Source organism: Asterias rubens, chromosome 9 (genome assembly GCF_902459465.1).
Source record: "Asterias rubens chromosome 9, eAstRub1.3, whole genome shotgun sequence".
Classification (NCBI taxonomy): domain Eukaryota; kingdom Metazoa; phylum Echinodermata; class Asteroidea; order Forcipulatida; family Asteriidae; genus Asterias; species Asterias rubens.
This window is the reverse complement of record NC_047070.1, coordinates 13,494,564-13,521,730: the sequence shown is the minus strand read 5'-3', so window position 1 is coordinate 13,521,730 and position 27,167 is coordinate 13,494,564. Positions and strand designations below refer to the sequence as shown.

Genomic DNA, 27,167 nt, shown 5'->3' with positions numbered 1-27,167 from the left:
TTAAAGGTTTCGCGGTGGGTCGAAGTACGTGATCTCAACGCAGTGGCAGGTAGCGCAGGGAAGACCTAGTACGGACGTTACTACACTCTACACAATACGTAGGGTAAATAAGATTTGTATGGAAAGTATAATAATAATGACGATACTTCTGGGATTTGGCCAATTTTGCCCCCAAATTAATATTTTAATTGTAAAAGTTACGAATTAAAAGTTCAGCTTTAGTTATAATAACATTATGTACACCCTCTCAATATTCACTCCGTGTTTGACAATGTTACTGATTTATTTTGAGATGATTATGTGCATTGTCTACAAAGGTAGAGGGCCTCTACTCATACAACTTAAGACTAAAAGTATAATAATATTCGGAAATAAACCACAATGAGAACTAAATTGTTTGTAGAGGTAAATTTTAGTTAATTGGTGTTGAACAAAGAAACATTACAAGGGCGGGATTTGAACCAGCGACCCCTGTTGCTTACAATCTTATCTAATGCATTAGTATATTTTTTAGAGGGGGGTTGAAGAAGAAAACAATCACCAGAGCGGGATTTGAACCTGCGAAATACGGATTAAAATGACGGCGCTCTACCAACTAAACTGAGGCATCTAGCCCCAACGTTGGCGGTCTCCATGGTTTGTCACTAGGGAGCTTTCGATTCGGGAGGGGAGGAGCGAGGGGACGGTAACAAATTCTAAGCGTATTTTTTTCCAGGGAAGATGACGCCATTTAGCATCAGTATTGGCCTGTTTTACCTACTTTCCCACGTGGTGCAATTCCAACCGATCATGCACTCAGTGGTTGCCTGAACAAAGACGGAAGACGGAACGCGTGGAGCTGACCTGGTAACACAGTACACGTACTTGTATGCAATACAAGTAGAGGGTACTGTAGCGCTTGGTTGGTTGCGCCCATGTGAGAAAGAAGGAAAATACGCTCATTTATGATAATTGATAAGTGGTCTTTCCTGGGAAAACGATAGGCGATAAGGGATTACTGATTATACTAGAGATCAGTGTAAGTGAGCGGAAAAATCGATCGGCGCATGTGCCATCATAGTTTGAGAACTATTTCGGGGTGAAACAACGTCCGGTCTGTACGCATGACCGAGTGGTGTAATTTTGAACACGTTTTTTTATGGTTTTTAAGCACTGCACAGTTATCAAGTGGGCCGTGTCACCGTTAGACTTGATTCTAATCCCGTCCTCGTAAGAGAGGTTCCTAATCATATCCGACGTCAGAATGTAGCTATCGTGGTCCCGAGAATGACCAGGCACAGGTTGGGGGATGCCAGCCGCGCAAAAGTTGTCTGATGTTTAGGCGATGGGACAGTGAAAAAAGATCCGCACTGCACTGAGACTTGAGTCAATTCTATGACACCAACATACTCGACGGGAGTGCTCGAGCGTGAGCATCCGGACCACTGCGTTGTGCTACCTTCCGTCATGTGGGCCTACCGTCCCGAATCGAAAGCTCCCTAATATCTATCTTTGCGGTGCCAGTCATATTCTATTCGTCAACCGAATTTTAACTGTCATAAGCCTATAAACCTATACACAGGTTGATTATTACTGACACCCTGAACAATCGTACTAGCTAAATATGGAGCCGAAGTATAACACAACTTAAATTCTGATGTACTCCACAAGATTGGAGACCAATATGAGAACGTACACATTTCTATTGTATCATTTCTAACATTTCCTAATATAAATTTGAGGACTTACCTGTCGCCTGGAAGGAGCACTGAAGACATAGCAAGTCCACTCTTTATCATCCGTGTAGCCCACCGTGATAGAGAACCACTGCCTTAGCGTGGTGCTAGCAGAGCACTGACCGACAGCATACCACTTCGACCCCAGGAACAGCACCCCTGTCTCATGGTCGACGGCTCGCAGGCCGCTGAAGTCCCCGCTCTGGAGGAAGTCCACCCGCCTCCCGATAGCCTCACCGAGGGGTCTGGTCGGAGAAAATGCTTCAATACCATCTGAGGATTGTATCTCGTCTCTGAGGTGCCGAAGGAGTAGTAGATGAATGAGGCCCTCGATGTGCCTGCCGGGTAGTGAACTACACACCTCACCGCACCCCACGTAGTACAACGCTACTGTATTGGGGTCCCCCATGATGTTCTAGCAGTACCTCAGTTTGAGGTCCCGTTGCTACCCAAAGATGTAGTCAGCTTCCTCTCATCGTAATCGAATGGTGAAAGCACCTGTGGAAACAATCACAAGGACTGTATTATATTCAATACTTGAAGACTCTCTATTTGCTTTAAATAAAAATTCCGCAGTCACCTCACTAAAACTCAAAATACATGAAGAAAAAGGCCATCGAGTAAGATAGGTTGGAATTATGAAAGTAGTTGAGTCTTGGAGTGGACTGTCACTGTTTCGGGAAAAACGCACTCTCAGAAAGGTTAGCTTAACACTCGAGCCGCGAGAGTGGAATGGAATTTGTCCAACATGACCTTGCAGTGTTACTGAGTGGTTAAGTGCAGACGGTTTCTGGAGGGGTAACTATGAGGTTCTTCTCACATCATTTTTTCCAATCCTAATACCGTTTAAATCTTACCAACCCGTATACACAATATTCAAAGTACTTTATCCTAGGCAAACAAGAAACAACCATAATTTCTATTAAATTTCTGAATTATAAACCAGAATGTATGCTATACGCTCATAACTTCAAGACGAAAATGAACGGGTTGCAGTGGAAGTCTGAGCTAAATGCAGAGAAGCACACAGTCGGCGTGGATGATACTCGCAGCGTTTGTTTCCCTTTAGCCTTCGCTCAATACGTCATTTTCCATTCCAACATAAATCGCCGTAACTTAAATCATCTATACAGAGCGCCAAGAGGAAGCAATTACCAGCGCAAACGACCGTTACACGTTTATAAACACTAAGTTCAGGAGAGGTGAAGTGGTATCTGATTTCACTTAGACATCGGTGATGTCACAACCCTATCAGTCAGTGGCATTTCTCTTTAGATAGGTCTTAAATTGAACCCCGTGCATTTCCCATTTCCTGAGGCAATAATTTAAGCCATCTGTTATCAACACTAATACCACAAATATCAGATTCCAAATGATTGCTTTGAAACTTCTAAAAGTTAAGGTGAAGATCTTGACGCAACATTTTTTTTTTGCTGGAAACGAAATTATTTAATTATATTTTTTCCAAAATTCTCCTCTGAGAAAAAGAAAGACATATCTCAGTTCTTCAGAGAGTTAAGAATTTTTGTTGTAACTAATCACATAACCTTTAAGACAAATGTCATCATTTTAAAATGTAGATTTTATGCAATTCTTAGTTCGTGTTTGACGCGTTTTTTGACGCAAAAAATGTTCAACTAGTAATCGATTTGACAATAATTCAAATAAAAAAAACAGTCACAATCGAAAATCAAATGGCAATTTTAGAAGCACCTATCACGGTAATTCAAACTGAACATTTTTCAGTAAAGCAAATCCAAGTTTTTCTTTAAAAATTAACCTTTCAGATTAAAAAAAAACGTTGATAAGAATGATTCTCTTGTTACTGACAATGTTACGTATTCTAACTTGACAACCAATGGTGTTAGTACGACCATGTAGCCATTCCAGGCACAGGGGCGTAGTGTGCCTCCCCGTGTCACCACTCAACGTTAAAGGCAGTCAACACTATTGGTCATTGTCAAAGACTAGCCTTCACAGTTGGTGTACCTCGACATATGCATAAAAAACACACCTGTGAAAATTTTAGCTCAATCGGTCATCGAACTTGCGAGATAATAATGAAAGAAAAATAACCTTGTCACACGAAGTTGTGTGTGTTTAGATGGTTGATTTCGAGAACTCAAGTTCTAAACTTCAGGTCTCGAAATCAAATTCATGGAAAATTACTTCTTTCTCGAAAACTATGTCACTTCAGAGGGAGCCGTTTCTCACAGTGTTTTATACCATCAACCTCGCCCCATTGCTCGTAATCAAGAAAGGTTTTATGCTAATAATTATTTTAAGTAATTACCAATAGTGTCCACTGCCTTTAACCTGTATTGTTTTAACACTGCAATGTATAGTGTATTATGATCTCCGTTATTATTACACAAGCTAGTGGATACCACTGGTCCCGTAATGCCCTTTTTCTATAACACTATGCCTACTCCGTCTTAGGCTACGGCTCGGGCCCCGACTTATACCTAGGCTTAAGCTTATGCTCCGATTTAGGCTCAGTCTGCCTGCCTGAAGTTCCACCGAAACGCTGAGGTTTCAGTCTTGTCTTACGCTTTTGTGCAGATTCATCGATTTTATTTTTCAAAAATAATTAATAAATTCAAGTTACTGACTAATAGGCCCCTGTACACATTCGAATGGGTCTAATTCTCTTGGGGAAATTCTAACTCAATGTGACCATTTGGTAGAAATGGGCATTTTAACGGTCAATTACTTTGCAGCCAATGGCATATAACCAATTTTAGTCTAGGCATAAAATGCACGTGACGCAATGTCCATAATTTATAGCTAATGCACCTTGATCATTCTGGTAGTAATCACACACTGCGGACGTTTGGGAGGTTGATTTTCTGAATTTACCATTTCCAAACGACTACTAAACTGCTCACAAAAAGTAAGGAAACTTTTTTCAATCCAGTATATTTGTTATTATTTAATACTCTCTTTGTATATGGTATATATCAATGTAAAGCTGAACTGTTCCTTTTTAAAATGATACCATATTTGCAATGATTACATGTTGCTGAACTTGGCTACACGAATAACAATGAGGCAAAGTCACAAATCAAATGTGCCAAAATTACCGTTGTCTGTGAATGGTCAATAGGTAATGCTCAATAATCGAATCGATCAAGCTTTTCAGAACCACCAATGGTTTACACAATGATTTGCACCAGTGAGCTCATCGGACACAATTAACCCTCATCTAACGAAAAACACCTTGTTTGATGGGTATTTGCAAACCGATATTCTACAGCCGAATGCAGTCCCATACTTGCAGACTCTTGGACCAAATGCCATCTTTCAAGATGACAACGCTCGCCCCAATCAAGCCCGACTGGTGACTACCTGAAAAATGTTGTGGTGCACCGGATGGATTGGCCTTCTAACAGTCCAGACCTGAATCCCATGGAACATCTGTGGGACCAGTTTGGCGTTCCATTCTTTATTAAGGAACCTGGTTAGGTCAGCCACAGTTGATGTGTTGGTGGTTCTGGCGCGATCCCTCATCATCAGCGCATCACAAGACCTGTGTGCAGCATGAGAAGAAGGTGCCAGGCTGTCGTCAACGCCTTCGGATCATTCACTTGTTACTGAACTTTTTGTATCAATAAAGTGTATTAAGATCAGTAAGTTGTCTTGCTCTATACCAAACTTCTTGTCTCAATAAAGTGGATTAAGATCAGTATGTTGTCTTGCTTGTTTGAATTACAATAACACAAAATTGCTAGTTTTGGCACATTTGATTTGTGACGTTGTCTCATTCTCATTAACGTGGTCAAGTCCAGCAACATGTAATCATTGCAACTGTGGTATCATCTTAAAGAGGAACAGTTCAGCTTTGCATTGATATATACCATATACAAAGAGAGTAATAAATAATAACAAATATACTGGATTGAAAAAAGTTTCCTTACTTTTTGTGAGCAGTTTATTATTATACGAACCACCATAGTCAAATCCATTGTTACCTACAAGGCAAAAACAATAGAACTACCATTACATGTTTACTTGTGGCCTGTTAAAACGATTTGGGACGTTCAAACTTGAGTTATAAATCAACTCGTTTTTGTTACGCCAATGACGTCACTGTAAACAGTATGTAACGAAACACAGCTCTATCTCCATGCTGAAACCGTCTAGACAATAGCTCATATAGATCAAGTTCCCCTCGGTACCCAATCATACATTGAGCAGTTCCCACCACAGACAGTCATTTTATTCCCCTCGATCTCTATTGTACAGGTTTAATCTTAGAAGATGTGCTCTAGAGATAACCCAAATATTACTCTGACCACCAGGTGATTACATTGCGAATTACCTTCTAGCATCTAGACGTGGGTATGAGGGATTCCAACTTGTACTATCTCCCAGGTATGTCACAGTATGAAACTAATCAGACTTTGAATGGCCATCTATCTTTCGAACCTATATTGGATTTGGTACTTATTCCGTTCTCAACTTAAAGACACTGGGCACCTTTGGTAACTGTCAAAGACCAGTCTTCTCACTTGGTGTATCTCAACATAATGCACAAAATAACAAACCTGTGAAAATTTGAGCTCAGTTGGTCGTCGAAGTTGCGAGAATAATGGAAGAAAAAACGCCCTTGTTGCACATGTTGTGCGCTTTCAGATGCTTGATCTCGAGACCTCGAAATCTAATTCTGTGGTCACGAAATCAAATTCAAATAATTTAGTGAGAGATTACTTCTTTCTCGAAAACTACGTTACTTCAGAACGAGCCGTTTCTCACAATGTTTATACTAATGACAGCTTACTCGTCAGCAAGTATGTAAGGTCTTATGCTAAGAATTAATTTTAGTAATTACCAATAGTGCCAAGAGCCTTAAGTGACATAGGTACATTTAATTCAAAATAAACAAGATTCACTAAGATCGCTTGGTCGTCACACAAAACAAAATGCTGTTTGTTTCTTACGTCAAACACGCTGTCTTATCGTGGAGATACCATCGCCAAACCTCGAATTACTCCAACAAGCAAACACCCCCAACAAATACCCCCCAAAACGCACCAACAACAGACACACATTCAAAGACACACCTCAAAGACTAAACACCTCTAGCAAACACCCTAGCAGATGATGATCTGCAAAGAAAATAATCAAAACCATCAACACCAACAAGTCCTCATTTATCCACCTAGGTGAAGAGAGACAACTTATGGTTGGATGATTTCCATGAACCGTTAAAGGCACCGTGAAAGCGTGTGCGTCACGCACGGACTAACCACTCACTAACCGGCTCATGGCTGTAGATTTCAGTGAAGTCCAAAGGTTGTTGTTTCAGCGATAACACATCGTTGCCAACTAGAAAGCGATCAATTCTATCCAGTCGTCTAGACACCGTCTTCTAGCGTGGGATTTAATAACATACAATTTATCAAAGAATATCATGTTTTAATATTTTCTTTAGAATAAATTCATAATGTCACCACCTGTCAACGCCAGAAATGATATAAATATCAATTAACTCCCAACTGCAGCAGCAGCGATGGATTAATAACGCCAGTCTAACCTAATCATTCACAACAACTGCAAAGACGACGACGCTTTATTGTTATTCGGCCATCAGGTTAAAGGCAGTGGACACTATTGGTAACTACTCAAAATAATTATTAGCATAAAACCTTGCTTGGTGACGAGTAATGGGGAAAGGTTGCTGGTATGAAACATTGTGATAAACGGCTCCCTCTGAAGTGCCATAGTTTTCGAGAAAGAAGTAATTTTCCACGAATTTGATTTCGAGACCTCAGATTTAGAACTTGAGGTCTCGAAATCAACCATCTAAACGCACACAACTTCGTGTGTCAAGAGTGTTTTTTTCTTTCATTATTAACTCGCAAGTTTAATGACCGATTGAGCTCAAATCTTCACAGGTTTGTTATTTTATGCATATGCTGAGATACACCAACTGTGAAGACTAGTCTTTGACAATTACCAATAGTGTCCAGTGTCTTAAAAGGTACCCTATGACACCTTATGTAAAGACTCCTTCTGAGAATGCAGTCCAAACAATAGAGCAAGGTGTACTCTTTGTATCATTATAATATCATATCCACGCAGTTATGTGTTTACCTTTTTTAATCTTTCATTTTTTACGCAATATTTTATCTTTGTAAACTTGACTTGTTTAGTCTTTGAACTATATAGTGAACTATAGTGCAGTGTTTGTTTTCATGTTACATTAAACCACAGTTGAAATTGAAATTGAAAGTGACAATTAAACCCGGTGATGTGGTGCAACAGAAGTCTCTCGCTCTGCGAAACACAAATGCCTCAACCAGGACTCGAACCCACACGACGAGGCTTTCTTCCAAATTTACTCAATCAATAATGGACAGTCAAACTTGCACCTTTTGATTATCCTCTGCGACATTGTCAAACAAAATGCATTCAATATTTGTTAAATGAATCTCACATATCGATCCTTGTCAATTAACGAAGAAAAACACAATAAACACCAAGTAGACACATAAATTCGACCATCCATACTGCCCCGCGCGACACTACCTTACCTCATTCAGACAAACAGGCGGCAACAATTATTTTTGATACGACGCTGCAAAAGAGTCTGATGCGTCATATCCATGTAGGACTCCTATATTACTTTGCGAAGCTTCGGGGTGCACATGGCAAAATAAAGGATGGCACGTGACGCGTATCCCGCCAATCAATGAAAGGGGTCTGTATTCGTGGTATATAAACCGTAATGACTGGTGAGTTGGTACACTTTTTGTTTCAGTGAGAAGTATTAAGAATATACACATGCAATTTGCCAAGGTGTCACTGCTTTAAAAAGGTTAAAGTAACCATTGGGCATTTAATATTTTGAGTTTGTACATATTTGCTTTAGTGATTCTTTGTATAAGGTATTGTTTTTTTACCCAATGTTATCGTTTTGAATAATATGTTATTTCATTTCTGGTAATATTTAACATGGAAGCAAAACTTGTGGTTCGTGGATGAGTATTTCTGTCTCAGGTGTCACATACCAAGGTGTGGGAATCTAGAGCTATCGCAAGGTGTCTTGGCCTTGTGATAACCATTAAATGATAACCTAGGTACTTCGTTGTTGATGTGTCGGTCTTGGGAAATGTTTTTCAATATCTCTATCATCGGATTGGATTCCTCGGAATCAGAGAAACTTTTCTCAAAATATTATCGGTTTAATGTGGTTCGTTTTGTATGGTATGATGTTTAGCCCATTCTAGCTCTGTTGACAAACGTTTGCTCGTGATTTCCTACAGATCCCTTGACATTATGAAAGAGAAACGTCACAAAATGTTTTTTAAAGACAGTGGACACTATGTATCTTAACATATGCATAAATTAACAAACCTGTGAAAAATTGAGCTCAATTGGTCGTCAAAGTTGCGAGAAATGAATGAAAGAAAAAACAGCCTTGTCACACTGCCTTTAAGATAAAAATACCAATTATAACAACAATTATTAAAAATATAATTATCTACAAAAGGCGAATATATCAAATAATTATACTATATCCGTAACAATAATTTCAGAACCTGTGGTGCATTTCAATACGATAAAGTTATTTGATAATTTAGGAATCCAGTAATGGGCTTCGTCAAATAATGTACGTCAAGGACGGCGCATTGTAGTTGATATAATTCAACAGCTGAACCTGGACCGACTTGTTTTCCAGAACGTAATCTGAATTAAAGTCATAGAAGTAAAGGTATGTGTTTCAGCATTCCAGCTTTGATATGAAATCAAAAGATTGTTTTTGAAACGAAAGGATGGTTTCGGGTTTAAAACAAACAAACAAACAAACAAACAAACATGGGGTGTTTAAATTGGCACCACTATGTTTTCACTGCAACAAGTGGGGGTGGAAATTGACACAATGTCACGCATAGAAAGACGAAGAAAGAACGAAGAATAAAGAATCCAAACGAATAAAGAATCAAAGTTTTTACTTAGTTAAGTAAAACATCTTAGGGTTTTAAAATAACACCAATGTAAACAGAAAATTGCAAATTGATGTATTTTTAACGCAAAGATCCTTTCTTCGGTATCCATGTGTTTTGTTCCATAGCTGAAGAATTCCGTGTATCTGACGATTTCCCGCAGAGAACATAAAAAGGATAATTTCCTTAGGTTTTTGTTTTCAACTGGCTAAGCTTCTGTCTGAGCACATTATCATAAAACGGGTGATTGACAGCGTTGTTCACTTCGTGTGATGTACCCTGTCGTACGCTAGCAAATAAACGAATATTTGTCGACAAAACATGCAAATTCGAAGCACACGGTGAAGTGTCCAACTTGCTTTTTTAAGAAGAAAAAAGAACAAAAACGCGATGTAGTGCTTAACCTTTGGTTCATCACGCAGGCAAAGGTGGCTATAATGTATTCATAAATAAGCACAACCCTGTCCTGTTCATTCATGCATGTAAGTGAATAATGCAAATTCAGACGCAGGGGAATTTGAAATATGACATAGTGATCACGAAGTGGTTGGAGACCTTTAGGGTGTATGTGATATGGTGAACGGTGAAGGGTTCATGCATCTTAATGCCCGATTCATTCCGCTTCGCGTCTAGAATATCAATACAAGAATTTAGAAAGCAAAACTCAAATTAAACAAATTGTATTGTTTTATAACATTAACTACTATGTAAGATCTAACATGTGTAAACCAATGTCATTTTGTATGTGATATTCAACAAAACGAACACACATCATGAGAGCAAAGGTCATAGTGGTGTAAGGTTGTTTGGTCATAAGCAAATTCCAACCCATATTTTCTAAATCGAGATTCGATGAAAAGGTAAAACGTACCGGTACCGCGTAGCTAGGGCTATTTGAGGCACCTAAACCGGGAAGGTCAACGTGTGCAGGGTTAAAGGCAGTGGACACTATTGGTAATTGTCAAAGACTATAGCCTTCACAGTTGGTGTATCTCAACATATATAGCATAAAATAACAAACCTGTGAAAATTTGAGCTCAATCGGTCGTCGAAGTTGCAAGATATTAATAAAATAAAAAACACCCTTGTCGTACCATGGTCACCATGGAAATCTGATTTCGAGACCTCAAATTCTAAATCTGAGGTCTCAAAATCAAATTCGTGGAAAATTACTTCTTTCTCGAAAACTCTGTCACTTTAGAGGGAGCTGTTTCTCCCATTACTCGTAATCAAGAAAGGTTTTATGATAATAATTATTTAAAGTAATTACCAATAGTGTCCACTGCCTTTAAAATAAAGAGAAACCGTATGTTTAATATGCATCAACATGAATCGCATTCCAATGTAACCCATACACACAATTATATTGGAAAATCTCTACAAAGAATTCAATGTATTAAAGGCACAATGAACGTTTCGTAATTATTCAAAATATATCTTAGCATAAAAATTTACCTCGTAACAAGCAACGGAGAGATGTTGATAGTATAAAACATTGTGAGAAACAGCTCCCTCTGAAGTAACGTAGATTTTGATAAAGAGGTAATTTCTCACTAAATAATAAAAGACTTCTGGCCAGAAGCCTTTTATTGAATCCAAATTTCTACAGGCTGTTATTTCATGCATATGTTGGGATACACCAAGTGATAATACTGGTCTTTGACAATTACCAATTGTGTTCAGTGCCTTTAAGCTGCAATCTTTGCTTGTTGTTATTGTTGGTGTAGTTTGTTGGGTTTTTTTTGCGTTTGTGTTTCTGTTCAATTTATTTGTTTTACTAGAAAATAAACAGGGATCTGCAATTGAGTTTAAAAAAATTAATATAATGAAATTTGGAACAAACGTTTCATTACTTTCGTGAATATAAGTTAGGGGCAATTCAAAGAAGACAATTATTAGTTGTCAACAAGATCTTGTTAATTACGAGCCTAAAATTATTTATACAGTGTATTAGTAAGGATACAAAAATCACTGGGATGTTATAATCTTGATACTTGTTCATACTAGTAGCACCATTTTGTGTGTGAAATATTTCACTCTGAAATGATTTAATAATCGAGAAAACTGTTTCTGAATACCTTTAAAAACATGAACAGCTAAGTTTTGGTTGTCATTAACAAGTTAAAGGAGAATATTTTTAAACGCTGAAAATTGAGCATGCATTGTTTTTCAAAGTTTCTCCTGACTCACACAACAGATTAAGCAAACAATGTCAAAGGTTTGTTCTTAGGGTGTATGTACTTTTTGTAGGACAAAAACCACGATGTCCACAGATTTACACTTTACTTACACAGTTTGAAGATAATGATAGTAGAAAGCTTCCTTGAAAATATTACGTGCTGAGGTGCTGTAGTTTTTGGGAAATGGGTAAAACAATGTCATGAAAATAGTTTTCGTCTCATGAGACGAAAATTATTTTAAGCATGTACAAACGTATTTTCATATTATTGCTTTACTAATTTCTCAAAAACTACAGCACCTCAGTAAGTAATACTTGAAGGGAAGCTTTCCACTAGCATTATCTTCAAACACTGTATAAGTTTAATGTAAATCTATGGACATATGGAAAAAGTACCCAAAACCTTTAATTGTTGACCACACAAAACATGAGCACTGTCTGTGGCTCTATGCTGTAAGCCCTGTCAATCATGGATATAACACCTTTAATGTTAAACCAATGTAATATCACGTCATATTGTTATGATATGAACATTAATACAATAGCGAGAAACCAGTCTCGTATCAGAGTTTTTGAGTCCATTGTAGTTACCGATTTGAGAGTAAAACACCTCATATTTTCAATGTCAATTTGAATTGCATTTCGCCGAAACGTGACCTGAGAATAACAGAATTACACGTTGACAAGCTATTCGCAAACCATTCGGACTGTCCGTTTGTCTGACCGTCTACGACTGACATTACAACAACAAAAGAAACAAACGTGACAGATAAAGGGCCAATACAATTTTACAATTTTAGGGGCACCATAAAAACAACCAACAAATAGAGCAGAAAACAACCGTATTCGCTCGACCTATTTCTGAATTAGTTTCAATCACGCACGATCGTTAGCAAACAAGACAACTATAATGGACTAATAGGAAAGAGCGGGAAAATTAAGGGAATTAATCAGCCACGTGGAAGGATATAACGATGGCTCACTTCGTGAGACAGACCATCACGTCAGTTAAACATACTCAACAAAAAACATCCAAGATCATAACTGGTACGCATTAAAGATGGTATAAAAGTGGAATGATATGAAATATCAACCTATGATGTCGCTCACAGAGTAAGGGTTTGACTTCCAGCCAGGCTGCATGTTTCTGTCCTTGTGCAAGATTTACTTTACCATTGCTTAGTCGTTCGAATGGGACGTAAAGTCATAGGTCAGGTGAAATTCACGGAACATACTTGTTATGTAACTTAGGGTCACGATATGTGCCATGTTAAATTAAGCTCAAAATTCAAAACGTTACATATTACCATCCAGGAAGTGCACGTAACCCCAACCTCCAATACAAGCACCATTGTCGACGGACCTTAAATTTCTCGTCATTGTTTGGCAGACAATCTGAAAGTTGTACACGACAATTTACAGATTGGTATTCGAAACTTTAAGGACGGGCTGTTTATGCGCTTAGGGCAGTTACCTATACAAACAAAATTTAGTATAAAGAAAAAATTCGTGGTCCAGAGTCAACGATTTCATGAAGAGCAAACTCGTCAAAGATCCATGGTCTTTGAATCCATGAGGTGATGAGGTATGGTGTATCTTCTATAAGATAGCCCCGTCCTGCAGGAACTAAACCCAATGGCACTGCCCCCACCCCCCCCCCCCAATCCCCCTTACTGGATCGACGAGCGTTCACGGCAGTCTCATCCCCTCGGATGACGAGCGTACAAGGCCGTCCCAAATGGACTAAATCCTCTGACACTCCCCGTGGATGAAGGTACAATGTGATAATTGCTGGCAAGGGGTGGCACTTGATTGTTCTCTCTCTGAAGCGCGTAAGGTATCAACCATTAAGGTGCAGCTGAATTAATGCATATTTACTTCTATGGCAGTGACACCCAGATGTTCTCTAAAAGGTCCTGGGGTGGGAGCTCCGAAAGGTATTGACAGTCAGCATGGATTTGATACCACATCCAAAAGAAAATGCCATTTCTGCACCCGCCCTCCGAGACTATCACCGTTTCCCTCAATTATGACGTCACCATTAAAGAGAAAGAATCATTCAGATTTTATATATAGAGCTATAGAAATATGGGTCTGTACTATTACGCATTTAACTTATCACGTAATGGACTAAATGAGACAGAATCAAATCACTGCACACGCGATGAGTCCGAGCTAGGACTGGAACATGGGCTCATAGAATAAGGAGTTTTTAGTTATTCATTCTTAGAGCAAGTACAGATCAACTGAGTAAAGTGTTTTATTTGGAATGTGATTTCTTCGTTTCCAATGTTATGTTTGTTTTATCTATTTTAGATCCAAATGTAACAACGTTGTTTGTACATCTTGTGGTATATTTTATATCTGTGAATGAAAAGACATTCAATTTCTTCTTAACAACGTGAAACCTGCATTTTCCTTTGCAATTCAAAGAAGACCTTTTCACATAAAACCCTAGTCAGGAATGGTTTAAAGTCACCTGGAACCAGATTTTGTTTTCTTTCAAACATAAGAGTATATGCTTACGAACAATAAAACTATTTTTTTAGTAATTGTTTGTCACGATTTATATGTTTAAAAAATATATGAAGTTGTTTGGGGGGCTGACTCCGCCTACCCCTTTTGTGACGTCAATCGAGGCAGACTTTACCTGCAATGCGTATAGTAAACACACGTGCAAAGTACATGTACGTCCAAGTCGTGAGTTGGTACATTTCATAAAGTGTTTTTCTGCATGCAGCAGCAATACACCTGGTCGGCATTGCCGGAAAAAACAAAAACAATTTTTTTTTTGAAACGTACAAACTCACGACTTGGTCCGTACATGTACTTTGCAATTGTGTTTACTCTACGCATTACAGGCAAAGTCTGCCTCGATTGACGTCACGAACAGCGCCCTCTCGGGTCGGGGTCTACTCTTAAATTTGTAAATAAAATAAGAACTGATTTTTTAAAACCTTAGTTAACTGTTTATTCACATTCCACTCATCAAAACACATATTTTAGTGACAAAAGCTTTATTTTGAAAAAAATACCACTTCCAGGTGACTTTAAGATGCTTTTCATAAATTGACCTTATTAGCCTTGGCATTTGACTTACACACAGATTTACGGGTTATTTCTTAAGACGTATAATACCTTAATGCGAGCCATACCGTCTGGGGAAATAAATATCCAGGGTAGAAACGTGAAGGATACGGTTATTTTCTTCAAGATGGAGAAAGAGAGGGTTTTAGCACACTGGATAAGACCATTTGCACTGTGCCTGTGTGGGATAACAGAGTCAACATGATGCGGTGTCTTTTTACCGGGAGTTGCATCCGCTCTGTGCGTTTTTCTGTGAGGGCTATCTTAGCTCGATGATCGAGAAATCGAACCCATCTCAAGGAATGCGGGATGAAATAAGTGCCAACTTGTAACGAACCGATTAAAGGAGCGACTCTTATTGTTCAATGCAGTGTATGCTAAATGACCCAGCATTAGTCAACTTGATCGGGGTCAACTTGTACACAACTCTGATGTAATAAATCCGAATGATTGTCTTGGAATTTGGGCTAATTATATGACCATTAAAGACACTGGAAACTATTGGTAATTGTCAAAGACCAGTCTTCTCACTTGCTGTATCTCAACATATGCATAAAATAACAAACCTGTGAAAATCTGAGCTCGATTGTTCGTCGGAGTTGCGAGGAAACTATGAAAGAAAAAAACACCCCTGTCCCACGAAGTTGTGTGCTTTCAGATGCTTGATTTCGAGACCTCAAATTCTAAATCTGATGTCTCGAAATCAAAGTCGTGGAAAATGACTTCTTTCTCGAAAAGTACGTCACTTCAGAGGGAGCCGTTAATCACAGTAAAAAGCCCAGTGTTTTGCTCGGAAATGCTAGCGTAGTCTTGTTCAATTCAATTAAAGAATACATTTATTTCCACACTTTCATATAAGAATAACGACAGTTACATGTATTACGGAGTAAAGCAAAACATAAGTAAGAGTAAACATGAATAAATAAATAGAGTACGGGCCGTTTTGGTTGCCCGTTAAACTCATATAATCTGTTTTTCAAGGAAACTCGGGGTTGACGTTTTGCTCCTACTTCGCCTCCGCAAAGTAAATCTAAAAGACTGAATTCGTTAGAATGAAAGCAAAAATTCAAATTTACCCTTTAACCGTGTATTATAATGGCAGATTTGAACAACCACATCTAGTACATTACCTAGTGCCACCATCGTGCAGGCATATCTTGTAGGCTAAGCTCAACCACGACAAACACTCTTGGGGAAATAGCTGCAATATCGAAAAAGAAAAACTTCTGGACTACCCAATCAGAAATACCTGGAGGGCAACTCGCCTCCGCAAAGTAAATCTAAAAGACTGAATTCGTTAGAATGAAAGCAAAAATTCAAATTTACCCTTTAACCGTGTTCAATACATTGTGAAGTGACCGGTCACCACTTTACTCCTAAGGGAAATCTTCCTTTGTGTTTTCTGATCAAGAGATGCTGTTAAATATTAGTCTTAAAGTGTTTTGATCTAGCACGAGGATGCGTGGAGCATGTTTACGGCACGGACGATTCGACACAACCCAAATAACAGCATCTCATCGGAATCGATTTTCTTGACAGGGTCGATACTTGCACGCCCATGCTCCCTGGCCACACACCCACACACCAGGTATAGTGTGACCTTTTCGATTGGTTTCTAGTACTTGTATCATTCCGTAAATTTGTTCCGAAATGAAGACAAGCCTGTTGATCTTTTCAACAGGAGAACATTTTGGATCGTCGAAATAATGAGGCTTAACATTAAAATATGCTCGAATCACTCAGAACTCAACGAGGTACATAGAATAATACTTTAGAGGAGTTCTGTTGATCATGCTGTCCGAAACTATCCAGAAAACGCCTCAATGACCTGTGTCTAACTAGCCTCGGTAGTCTAGTTGGAAAGACACTGCTCTAGAATTGCAAGGGTCGTGTGTTCGAATCCCACCCGAGTAACGCCTGTGATATTTTTTCACAGGACTCGAGAAAGTACTGAGTATACAGTGCTAACACACATCGGTGTATGGATAAAAAAAATTTAAAAAAGGGGTCACTAGTCATGGCTAGACTTTGACAGGGTGAGTTTGACGAGGAGAGACTTTGTAAAGGTGACTTTGGTGAAGACTTTGACGGGGTGAGTCTGACGAGGAGAGACTTTGTAAAGGTGACTGTGGTGAAGACTTTGACGGGGTGAGTTTAACGAGGGGAGACTTTGTAAAGGTGACTATGGTGAAGACTTTGACGGGGTGAGTTTGACGAGGGAGACTTTGTAAGGGTGACTGTGGTGAAGACTTTGACGGGGCGAGTCTGACGAGGAGTGACTTTGTAAAGGTGACTATGGTGAAGACTTTGACGGGAAGGTGACTATGGTGAAGACTTTGACGGGCGAGTTTGCCGAGGAGAGACTTTGTAAAGGTGACTATGGTGAAGACTTTGACAGGGCGAGTTTGCCGAGGAGAGACTTTGTAAAGGTGACTATGGTGAAGACTTTGACGGGGCGAGTCTGACGAGGAGAGACTTTGTAAAGGTGACTATGGTGAAGACTTTGACGGGAAGGTGACTATGGTGAAGACTTTGACGGGCGAGTTTGCCGAGGAGAGACTTTGTAAAGGTGACTATGGTGAAGACTTTGACAGGGCGAGTTTGCCGAGGAGAGACTTTGTAAAGGTGACTATGGTGAAGACTTTGACGGGGCGAGTTTGCCGAGGAGAGACTTTGTAAAGGTGACTATGGTGAAGACTTTGACGGGGCGAGTCTGACGAGGAGAGACTTTGTAAAGGTGACTATGGTGAAGACTTTGACGGGAAGGTGACTATGGTGAAGACTTTGACGCGGTGAGTTTGACGAGGGAGACTTTGTAAGGGTGACTGTGGTGAAGACTTTGACGGGCGAGTTTGCCGAGGAGAGACTTTGTAAAGGTGACTATGGTGAAGACTTTGACGGGGTGAGTCTGACGAGGAGAGACTTTGTAAAGGTGACTATGGTGAAGACTTTGACGGGCGAGTTTGCCGAGGAGAGACTTTGTAAAGGTGACTATGGTGAAGACTTTGACGGGTGAGTTTGACGAGGGGAGACTTTGTAAAGATGACTATGGTGAAGACTTTGACGGGGCGAGTCTGACGAGGAGAGACTTTGTAAAGGTGACTATGGTGAAGACTTTGACGGGAAGGTGACTATTGTGAAGACTTTGACGAGCGAGTTTGCCGAGGGGATACATAGTAAAGGTGACTATAGTGAAGACTTTGTACGAGTTTTGTTTACTCGAGTGCCTCTCATTGAATTCGGAAGGTTTTAAACACACACTAGTTTCATGTTCTGTTGAGAAGCATCCATTCACTTTTAGAAGCAACTCGTCAGTCTCAATGACGACTTATTCAAAATAGTTCAACATTTTTTGTTTTTTATCTGAAATCCAGGTTGCCTAGATCAGAGGATTTGAATTCATGTTCTGATTTATTGTAGATGCTAGATTGGGCAAGCTCTGTTTACATCTGTGTATGAAAGCTTCTGCAAAATAAATACCTCCCGAAATATCCATAATAATCCAGACTGGAGCAACTCTAGCTTATATGAAAGAAATGAAATGTTGGTCAGAAAACTTTGAACAGAGAAAAATGTATGCCAAATGTTTAATCTGCTGAGGTTCAATATGAAAAACATACCGTTACAAACTCTCTCTGAAACGCCATCTATTTCTGAAACGACAAAATGGCGCCATTGATTTACACCTATTAGAATTGTCCCAGATTCCGGGTCAGTTTCTTTGGTTCCGGGTCAGTTTGAGCACTTTCCGGGTCACACACACCTAGAGGTCACGCCCTTTGCAACATGTAATTCGTCCGAGTTTTTCGAGTTTACCTTATCCAGCCGCCATGGCCAATATTCTCCAGTCTAAAATATTTTCTTGGTCTCGCTGGCAGGGCATCTCGGTAGGTGCATTTGTAGTTCTTGACCCGACGTTTTGACCATAGCGGAGTCTTTCTCAAAGGCATAATTGGTCGTAACAACATACATAAACAAATATGTAAATATATAGGCAAACACTGGGACTTCTTAGAGAAATTAGGAATCAGAATCAAATGAAATACGTTGATGATTTACTATTAAATCAAATCATATTTAATCATTCACAAGATCACAATTGTCATCGTAAACTAACAAACGACGACTGCTCAACTTGATTGAGCTCTGGAACCCGGTTTTCAAAGTCGCGATATTTTTAGAAAGTAACAGATCGAAATTTCTTTAGTGACATCTTTGCTGAAACATCTTTGTGAAAGGCGTTTGAGAGATATTTGTATTGGTTAATATGCCAAAGTGTTGTAGACTACTTATGACAGTATTCATGTTTTCCCTGTGATTTGTTTCAGTTTGGGTCCAGATCACAATACAGACCTGTTGTTGCGCCCCAGTCCCCAGTCCGACATAGACAACGTCCTACGATAATGTTGAACTACCATACATTGTCCAACGGATCTGCCTCTCTTGTTTTCCATTCACTGTGAATACAAGTGTTTGAAGTAATATGTATTGTATTTCCTCAATACTTGCTCTAGAGCAGAACGGTTTCCACGATTAGTTCAGAAGTTCCTGGTATCCGTTTGTGCACTGGTTATGACACACTGCACAAATTGGGATCGAAACCGCCAACTAAGTACCATCCTTTGGGCTTAATTATACATTATTTAAAAGTGTTTTATAAATATTTCATTGTGAATACAATAATTCCTATTACCGATGATCTTTCAAGTTTGTGGCTCCCTTGCATTACGAAACTGTAAATAATTATGTTATCATCTATGGCGTATACAGGCTCACAGTAACTCCTTTCAGAACCCTTGCCTTTCCCCTTCATTTCTTGGCACAAACATGAGAACGTAGACATTAATAAACTACGAGATTCTTTTGATCTTCGCTAATAAATATATTTTGCGCATCACCTGTAAAATAATTAAGATGACTGGTGTTTAAAAAAACACATTAATTTGTGGTTCAGACCAACTCGTATAACCAATAACACGGGAGGTATTGCAAGTTTAGGTAAATTATAAGTATTTTTCGTTGCCCCATACGTACCGCGTCCCGAAACACACACTATGACTATTTTAAACTTAATTTTGAGCCATTTGGATTTACGGACAACATGTGGACTACATAGCGGCCCGGCTGCAACGAGCAGCGATTGCAGTTTAAAAGAAGGGGAACCAAATACTACAGTAGCAAGAATACAACCAACAATAATACAATCCAATATCTTGCTCGAGATTGTGTTAAACTCAAATCTGTAATTTGCAGCACAAAACCGAAATGCATATGTACAATCAAATACTCCCTAATATAAATAAGTTATTGAAAGAGAGGCTGATGTGATGCAGCCTCTTACCAAATCTCACGGTTCTTTGCTTCTACCCATAACGAGGCTTCCTTAAAGACACTGGAAACTATTGGTAATTGTCAAAATCCAGTCTTCTCACTTAGTGTATCTCAACATATGCATAATATAACAGACCTGTGAAATTTGAACTCAATTGGTCGTCGGAGTTGCGAGATAAACTATGAAAGAAAAAAATCACCCTATCACACGAAGTTGTGTGCTTTCAGATGCTTGATTTCCAGACCTCAAATTCGTATTTTGATGTCTCGAAAACAAATTCGTTGAAAATTACCGTTTTTCTCGAAAACCACGTCACTTCAGAGGGAGCCGTTCTCACAATGCTTTATACTATCAACCTCTCCCCAAAATGAGGTTTTATGCTGAACAGTATTTTGAGTAATTACCAATAGTGTCCACTGCCTTGAAGCTGTGGCATGATAGAGGGAAAAGATTCCTATACAGACAGTCATGAACTGGCTATAGGGGAATGAGATTTAATTAAAACAAGGATGTACGGATAAAGTGATCCGTCAGGCACATTAGGTTGGACATTATTGGTTTAGTCATGATGGTTTGTCGGACGTAATAGGTCAGACATGGTCTGTTGAACGTAATAGGTCTGAGACAATGGTTATTTGGACGGATCAACTCCGGACGTATTTATGTAAAACACTGGACGTGGCATTAGTGTTCGAAGAACGTAAACGTGTCGGACGCAGTCGTTCGTCGGACACAGTAGTTCAGACATAATGGTTTATATTTCTCTGAAGACATAAAGGTCCGTTGGACGTTAATGGGTCCGATAATGATTTGTTGGACAAATTGGGTCAGACACAATGCTTTTGCCGATATAATGGGTCGGACCTAATGGTCTGTCAAACACAACAGGAACAGGACATAGTGGGATACAGTGGGCCGGACATAATGGCTGGTCAGGCACAATGTGTAAAAACAAAAATAACATTTTGGTTTGTCGTTGGTCGGACAGAATGGTTCAAGTTTCTAGTGTCGGACATATTGGTCCATGTCGGTAATAGTTCATAACATTCGGTCAAAATATCTTGCTGAATATTCTTGGACAAAGTCAGATTTCTGTATACAGGGACTATGAGACAAGTTATCGAACACAGATATATACTTCCCTATAGATCTCTTTGCCTTTGGTTGAAACAACTCACCAATTGGAAACATCTCCGCTTCGGGAAAACGCACATTTTGTTTGGATTTCTTTCTGTTTTTGTAGACAATCAACACGCTAAGAGAACCATACTTTACTGCCTCGGAAGTCATAGCGTTTTTGTACGACGGTAACATATATGTATCACCTATCAATCAATCAAATGTTGGTCCGCCTTGGTTCTTATATGAATCTCTTCACTTGTCTAGAGAGAGAGAGTGAACGAGAGAATGCGAGAGAATTTCAGCTGCCAATGAAATGCCGCAAGGTGCAACAGCACACGGGAGGCGTTGCAGCGGAGGGTATAGGGTTAGCTGGCTCTACAGTGTGTCTGTTTGTTTAATATATATTCCGCAGACAAAGGATAGCGCCCTGTGGAACTTCCGATGCTCGTCTTCTTCGGGTATCAACTTTAGAAACCTGTCGTTTATCATTATGCTGGGAGCGAGTTTGTAATCAGAATTAAGAGTGCCGGGGTATTGTGCGGCCTTGGTGACGAGATTCGAAGTAGGTCTTTCACCTCGTTCTCAAGAGGATGGCCTCCGGTTTAACATGAAATCTTCACAAAAAGAGGCACAGTTTTTTTTGTTTAAGGATACTGTATCAAATTTCGCTCACATTGCTCGGCGTCGGAAGCATAACTATACAGCAGTATACATAAAGGGAGGACAAATTGGAGTGGAATGTTTAATATTTCAGACGCGTCGTGATCAATTGCTCCAAGTTTGAATATCAAGGTTAATGGGAGAAAAACAAGAAAACCTCTCCGGTTCTGTGATAACTTAAGAAAAGGTTATAAATCTTTGCTCAACAAAGGAGCCTTGATCAGAAAGAAAGGGGGGAAAAATAAAAAATAACAATAAAACAATAATTTACGTAAGTTCACACTCACTGGTGTACCATTATTTCGCCTCTGTTTTAATCAATTACAATTATAACAACCTCATTGTGACCGAAGACACATCTTTTAAAATAACTCCGTGGTGTAAATTGTAACACCCCAGTGTTTGCAGTTATTGTCCGACGATTTTAAATGAAGTATCCAAATATTATACACGTTGGAAACGCATATCTGAAAAGTATTCGCCCAGGTGAACGACATTTCAACGTGAACTTTTCTTTCTCATGTGAGGTTAAGCTTATCAGTCGAAGAGGCGATTGGAGAATGCGATTTTATCGGGATAGAGTCCGCGTGATTTAAAAGAGTCGATCGTAACTCGGAGAGATTCCCTTCTCAAGAACCTGGCAGTTGTATTATAGAGAAATACGGTACGACTTGAACTAAATTATGAAGGCTTAACCAAATTCAACTGCCTCAAACGTAGCTTTGCGACATGTCCGTCACAATAAGAGGCATCGTATATGATTCAATACTTTTAGGAAAATCATCATGATGATAATACACCTTTAAAACTTGACGTGTGAGAGATGTTTGTTGCTGTGAAGTGTGCTTTATCTATAAAAAAAAAATAACAACTGACTATATGGAGATATGTTTTTCAAACAACTGTTGAAAACTTTGTACAACCGGGAGCTTCACATAATAGTTACAACGTAAAATTAACAACTTTGACTTTCTACACATTGCATGAGCTATGTCGATGATCTGAGAATGTACTTTTCCAAACCCAAGGTTGTGTTGTCCCTTTAAGAAAGTATTTCACACATTCTTTCACACCAAGTACCCACTTTAAAATTTGCCAGACATAACCGATCCCGAAGGCTGAATAATAATTATTTGATATTAATGATGAGAAGGTCTTTACTTCTTTTCTCCTTCAAGACATTTCAGAAACTCAAGCTGCGCGAACCAGCCGATAGTAAGAGCAGTGTGAGACTGGACTGGGAGGAATTAAAGCGATGACTCCAAGGTCTATGGGCATTTTTGATTTGTTGTTTAGTTCAAATGACAGACGTTCATTTTGACAGCGTGATTAAACGGCGAGCCTTGCCATACCAATCGGATTCCACGCAACTTCGACTTCAAAATGGATGGTGTTTTTATTAAACACCTTTCGCAGGAAGTTCGCAGGAAGGTATCAATATTGCTCATTTCCAGCTTTCCCCCGGGACCCCGCACCATGACACACCATGGAGATCGGGCCTTTTCAGTCATAGCTCCAACACTTTGGAACAAGCCACCCACCCACATTCAAGCAACTCCTTCATTGGACACTTTCAAATCTCAACTTGAAACCCATCTGTTTTGTCAATCTGGTTGCGCTTAGAAACATCCGTATTTAGCGCCCTTAAATGCTGTAATTATTATTATTATTATTAATAATGTCCCCTGTTTGTGAAATTTGTATGTGTTTATTTTAAGATGCACTTGGCACGTCTGGTAATTGTCAGCCGGTATTCTCATATTTGTGTATCCGAACATATTTGTATGAACCAAATAAGTTAACGGTAAACTGTGAAAGTTTGATGCCCAAATGTGTGTGCTTCCAGACGCCGGAGAAAGGCTTTAGGCCTGAAGTCTTTCTCAGATTCAAAATATTTTAATGAGAAAAATTAATTTCTCAAAAACTACGTTACTTCAGATTGAGTCACTAACTTCTTACAATGTATATAAATACTATAAGCTCTCCTTTACTCGTTATCAAGTAAGTTTTTTTTATGCTAACATATATTTTGAGAAGCCTAAATTTTTACCAAACGTGTCCAGTGCCTTTAATCAATACCAATATAAAAATTTAAAAACGTATTGGTGATTTTTTTTTTTATAAATGTTTTTTCGTTGAATGGTTCCAACTTCAACAAACTAATAATTTCATAATTAAACATTCGAAAACCAAAAGTTACGATTTTTAGTCTTTCAGTTATGCAGAAATCGTCCGATCCATCTACATTTTCTATTTTTGCCTTTAAAAGAAAATGAAAGTGCCTACCAATTGTGATTCCTATAAAAAAAATTATAGAAGGTTTGTGGTTATTTGTTATTATGATCATAAAATTAACCAAATTGCTAGCCGAGCTGTTCCGTCAACTCCAGAACGCATGCTCAGAGATAAACACATCATTGTCAAATTGTGTGTCACATTCTCCGGGTATCATGGGGGTTTACTCTGGGGTGAATTGACCCGGATTCCGGGTCGGGCTGACCCATTTCTGGATCAGGGACCAGGAAACTTGATTTAAAGGCAGTGTGTACTTAAAGTTATATACCCCCACAAGTAAATGTCCATATATTAAACCGAATTAAATTGAAAAAGAGCACTTGAGAGCTCTATAAATTATAAAACATTGTTAGAAATGACCCATTTGAAGTGACGTTTAGAGAAGTTTCTAATGGTTTCACATAGACACTTTGAATCTGAGTTCTCGTGCATCTGAGGCAAACAGATCTATGAAACAATGGTGGTTTTGTATACCATGCCTTAAACTCATGATCTGCATTAGTTTGAACCATTTCTGTGTCATTGGTGCCAAAAAGGGGTCAGGCCCCACGAAACCTGGTCCAGGTCCATTCTGACCCGAGAGTATTCACAGAGAAGGGCCAAGCTGAGAAAAGTGGTCGGGTTTTTCATCATAAACGAAAATACATCGCAGTATTTCTTGTTTATGTGAGCCTTAAAGGCACTGGACACTATCGATATTCACTAAAAATAATTTTTAGCATAAAACTTACTTTCGTAACGAGCAACGGAGAGCTGTTGCTAGTATAAAACATCGTGAGAAACAGCTCCCTCTGAAGTAATTTCTCACTAAAATGAATTTGATTTCGAGACCTCATTAATTGATTTAGAAGTCTCGAAATCAAGCATCTGAAAGCACACACTACTTGTGTGACAAGGGCGTTTTTGATTTCATTATTCTCTCGCAACTTGGACGATCAATAGAGTTCAAATGTATGCATTTGTTGAGATACACCAAGTAAAAAGACTGGTCTTTGACAACTACATGTCCATTGACTTTAATACAATGAGTAAAGCAGAGACTGATGGCGGTCAAAGGCATTCGATAACAAGAAACGTGACCTAAAGCCGGGGTTCATTGATACGCTTGGTGTATGAGCTACGGACAGATTTTCAAGGATTGTGTTGTAGTGGATGGTAAGTTGTGTTTATTTCGTGCGAAATAAAATACAATAACTAGTAAATATGAACTAAATAATAAGTACATGTAAGAATGACTCAGGTGTTTTTCCATAGATAATGACCAACGGTAAAACTATTGGTCACCACGTGTCGAAAGATTTTACTTCTTTGTAACGTTAATTTCCGTTTTTTCGAGACTGCACTCAAGTTAAACTTCGGCACGCAACTTTATTTGTATAATAAGAGCATGTTGAACTGTAATAAATCGAGCCATTTCTAAACGATATTACAAAAATAATCACAGAAATTGTGTACTACTTGACAATAGAATCACATGAAACTTATTGGTTTACCTTGAATGTTGATACACAAGAAGTTAACTTTGAAGAGGTCATTAAAATCTGGATAGGTAGACTCTTCAAATAGCGGTAAATCCTTGGCTACATAATCTTATAAGAAGGTGTGCAGAATATCCAGTTGACTTGGAAGCGAAGGCCACCCCTGACGGCCCCACCCCTGACGGCCTAGACCCAAATCAATCTATCGCACATGGACAACTTCACCAACTGCCACAACCCATCCAGTAGAAGAAGCAACGGGGACCCGCGTCCTCGTTGACTTCTTTAGTATAAAGCCAATGGATCAGCACTTGACGGCACTACGTCCCTGATCAGCACACTGGTGCATCAATGAATGCTATCGCTGTCCAGTCCTGAGAAGGAGAAGAGGAGATCGGGCAACGCTCGACTTAGATGAATTAACGGCGCGACAGATTCAGCTTCGATGTAGTATGAACGAACTACAGAGGGCGTAAGCATCCTATCCTGTTATTTTGCGAAAATAGTATGGTGTTTCGATTTTGATTCGTACTCTTCTTCGTTTGGTTGAAAGTGAACTTCATCATAATAGCGCGCAAGCCTGGGTAGCGCTGTAATGTGCATTTACTATTAGTTTGTCCTTCAAATGGTGAACCACTAAACACAGGGGGTGGGGTCGGGGTTTTTAATCCACAGTACTCTTTCATGATAAGTGCTATGGGTTATTTTACATACAGGCTCAATGGGTCATTGGACACCACAGTGGTAAAATATTATCGTTCCCAGGAACACAGATGCTAGCACTTGGACTTGCACCCCGCACCCTGCTGATCAGAAACACTGGAGTTTAACAATAATATGTTTTTTTTTTTTTATTCACCCTTTCCAGAGTATTTTAACATAAAGCTTGGATAACTGTAGGCTACCATCCGTGGTTTGATGTTGTCTTGAATGTGTTCAACGTCCTTCTTCAGTTTGTGGACATCCTCCACCGGACCTCAGGTTCCGCCGTAATACTTTATACACGACTAATTACGATATATAATACCATAGGGCTTCCTATTAGAACATTGACAAACCAAGTCAAATCAATTACGAACTTCGGCGATAGGGTGTGAGTAAAAGTGGTTGTTTGTTTTACTTGAATGTAAATTTGTTTTAATTGAGTGTTCTTGAATTTGTTATGGGCCCTAGTGCATTTACTGCACTATTGTACGTACAGTTACGGTACTATGCTTGTTTCTTATGTTATGCCTATAATAATATTTCCTTTCGGATCAAACACAACCTAATTGTCGGGATGGGTTTGGCTCACCCGCCACCAAAGTAGGTGCACCGAACGCTCTAATGCCCAAACATAAAATGAAGATT

At 39.1% G+C, this 27,167-nt stretch overlaps 1 protein-coding gene across 1 annotated transcript; it reads right to left on the bottom strand.

Moving 5' to 3' along the window:
• On the bottom strand, positions 1-26,149 carry LOC117294278. The gene is made up of 3 exons (XM_033776639.1): positions 25,833-26,149; positions 1,729-2,213; positions 1-87 (listed from the first exon to the last, which is right to left on the bottom strand). The coding sequence occupies exons 2-3, from the start codon at positions 2,122-2,124 to the stop codon at positions 1-3; spliced, it is 483 nt and encodes a 160-aa protein (XP_033632530.1). The 5' UTR covers positions 2,125-2,213; positions 25,833-26,149.
• Between the last annotated feature and the right edge of the window lie 1,018 nt (positions 26,150-27,167).